This window comes from Merops nubicus, unplaced genomic scaffold (assembly GCF_000691845.1).
Source record: "Merops nubicus isolate BGI_N331 unplaced genomic scaffold, ASM69184v1 scaffold42055, whole genome shotgun sequence".
Classification (NCBI taxonomy): Eukaryota; Metazoa; Chordata; class Aves; order Coraciiformes; family Meropidae; genus Merops; species Merops nubicus.
The window spans coordinates 4,267-4,583 of record NW_008612424.1 but is presented as its reverse complement, the minus strand read 5'-3'; the positions used below and the strand labels follow the sequence as shown (position 1 = coordinate 4,583).

The 317-nt window shown below is 67.2% G+C and overlaps 1 protein-coding gene across 1 annotated transcript in view; it reads left to right on the top strand.

Annotated features, from left to right (window-relative positions):
- Positions 1-3: 3 nt before the first annotated feature.
- Positions 4-317, top strand: part of LOC103774146 (plectin-like) — a gene marked incomplete at its 5' end in the record, with an annotated part of 1,139 nt that continues 825 nt past the window's right edge. Inside the window, one exon of the mRNA XM_008941534.1 lies at positions 4-306. Coding sequence (XP_008939782.1) covers positions 4-306 — 303 coding nt within the window. The remainder of the gene's footprint in view (positions 307-317) is intronic.

The window sequence follows — 317 nt, the reverse complement described above, 5'->3', positions numbered from 1 at the left end:
GGCAGCCTGGCGCTGGACGAGCTGGCCAGGCTCCTCAGCGTCCTGGTGCAGGAGGCCGTGGAGCGCAGCAGCCAGGTCAAGTTCGCGGGCCTCCGGAGGCAGGTGACCGCCTCCGACCTGCTGGACTCGGGCATCATCGACAAGGAGACGCTGGACCACCTGGTCCAGGGCTCCAAGACGGTGCAGGAGGTGACGGAAATGGCCTCCGTCAAGCGCTACCTGGACGGCACGGGCTGCATCGCCGGCGTGATGGTGCCCTCCAAGACCGACCCCCAGAAGATGGAGAAGATGAGCATCTATCAGGCCGTGGGGACGGG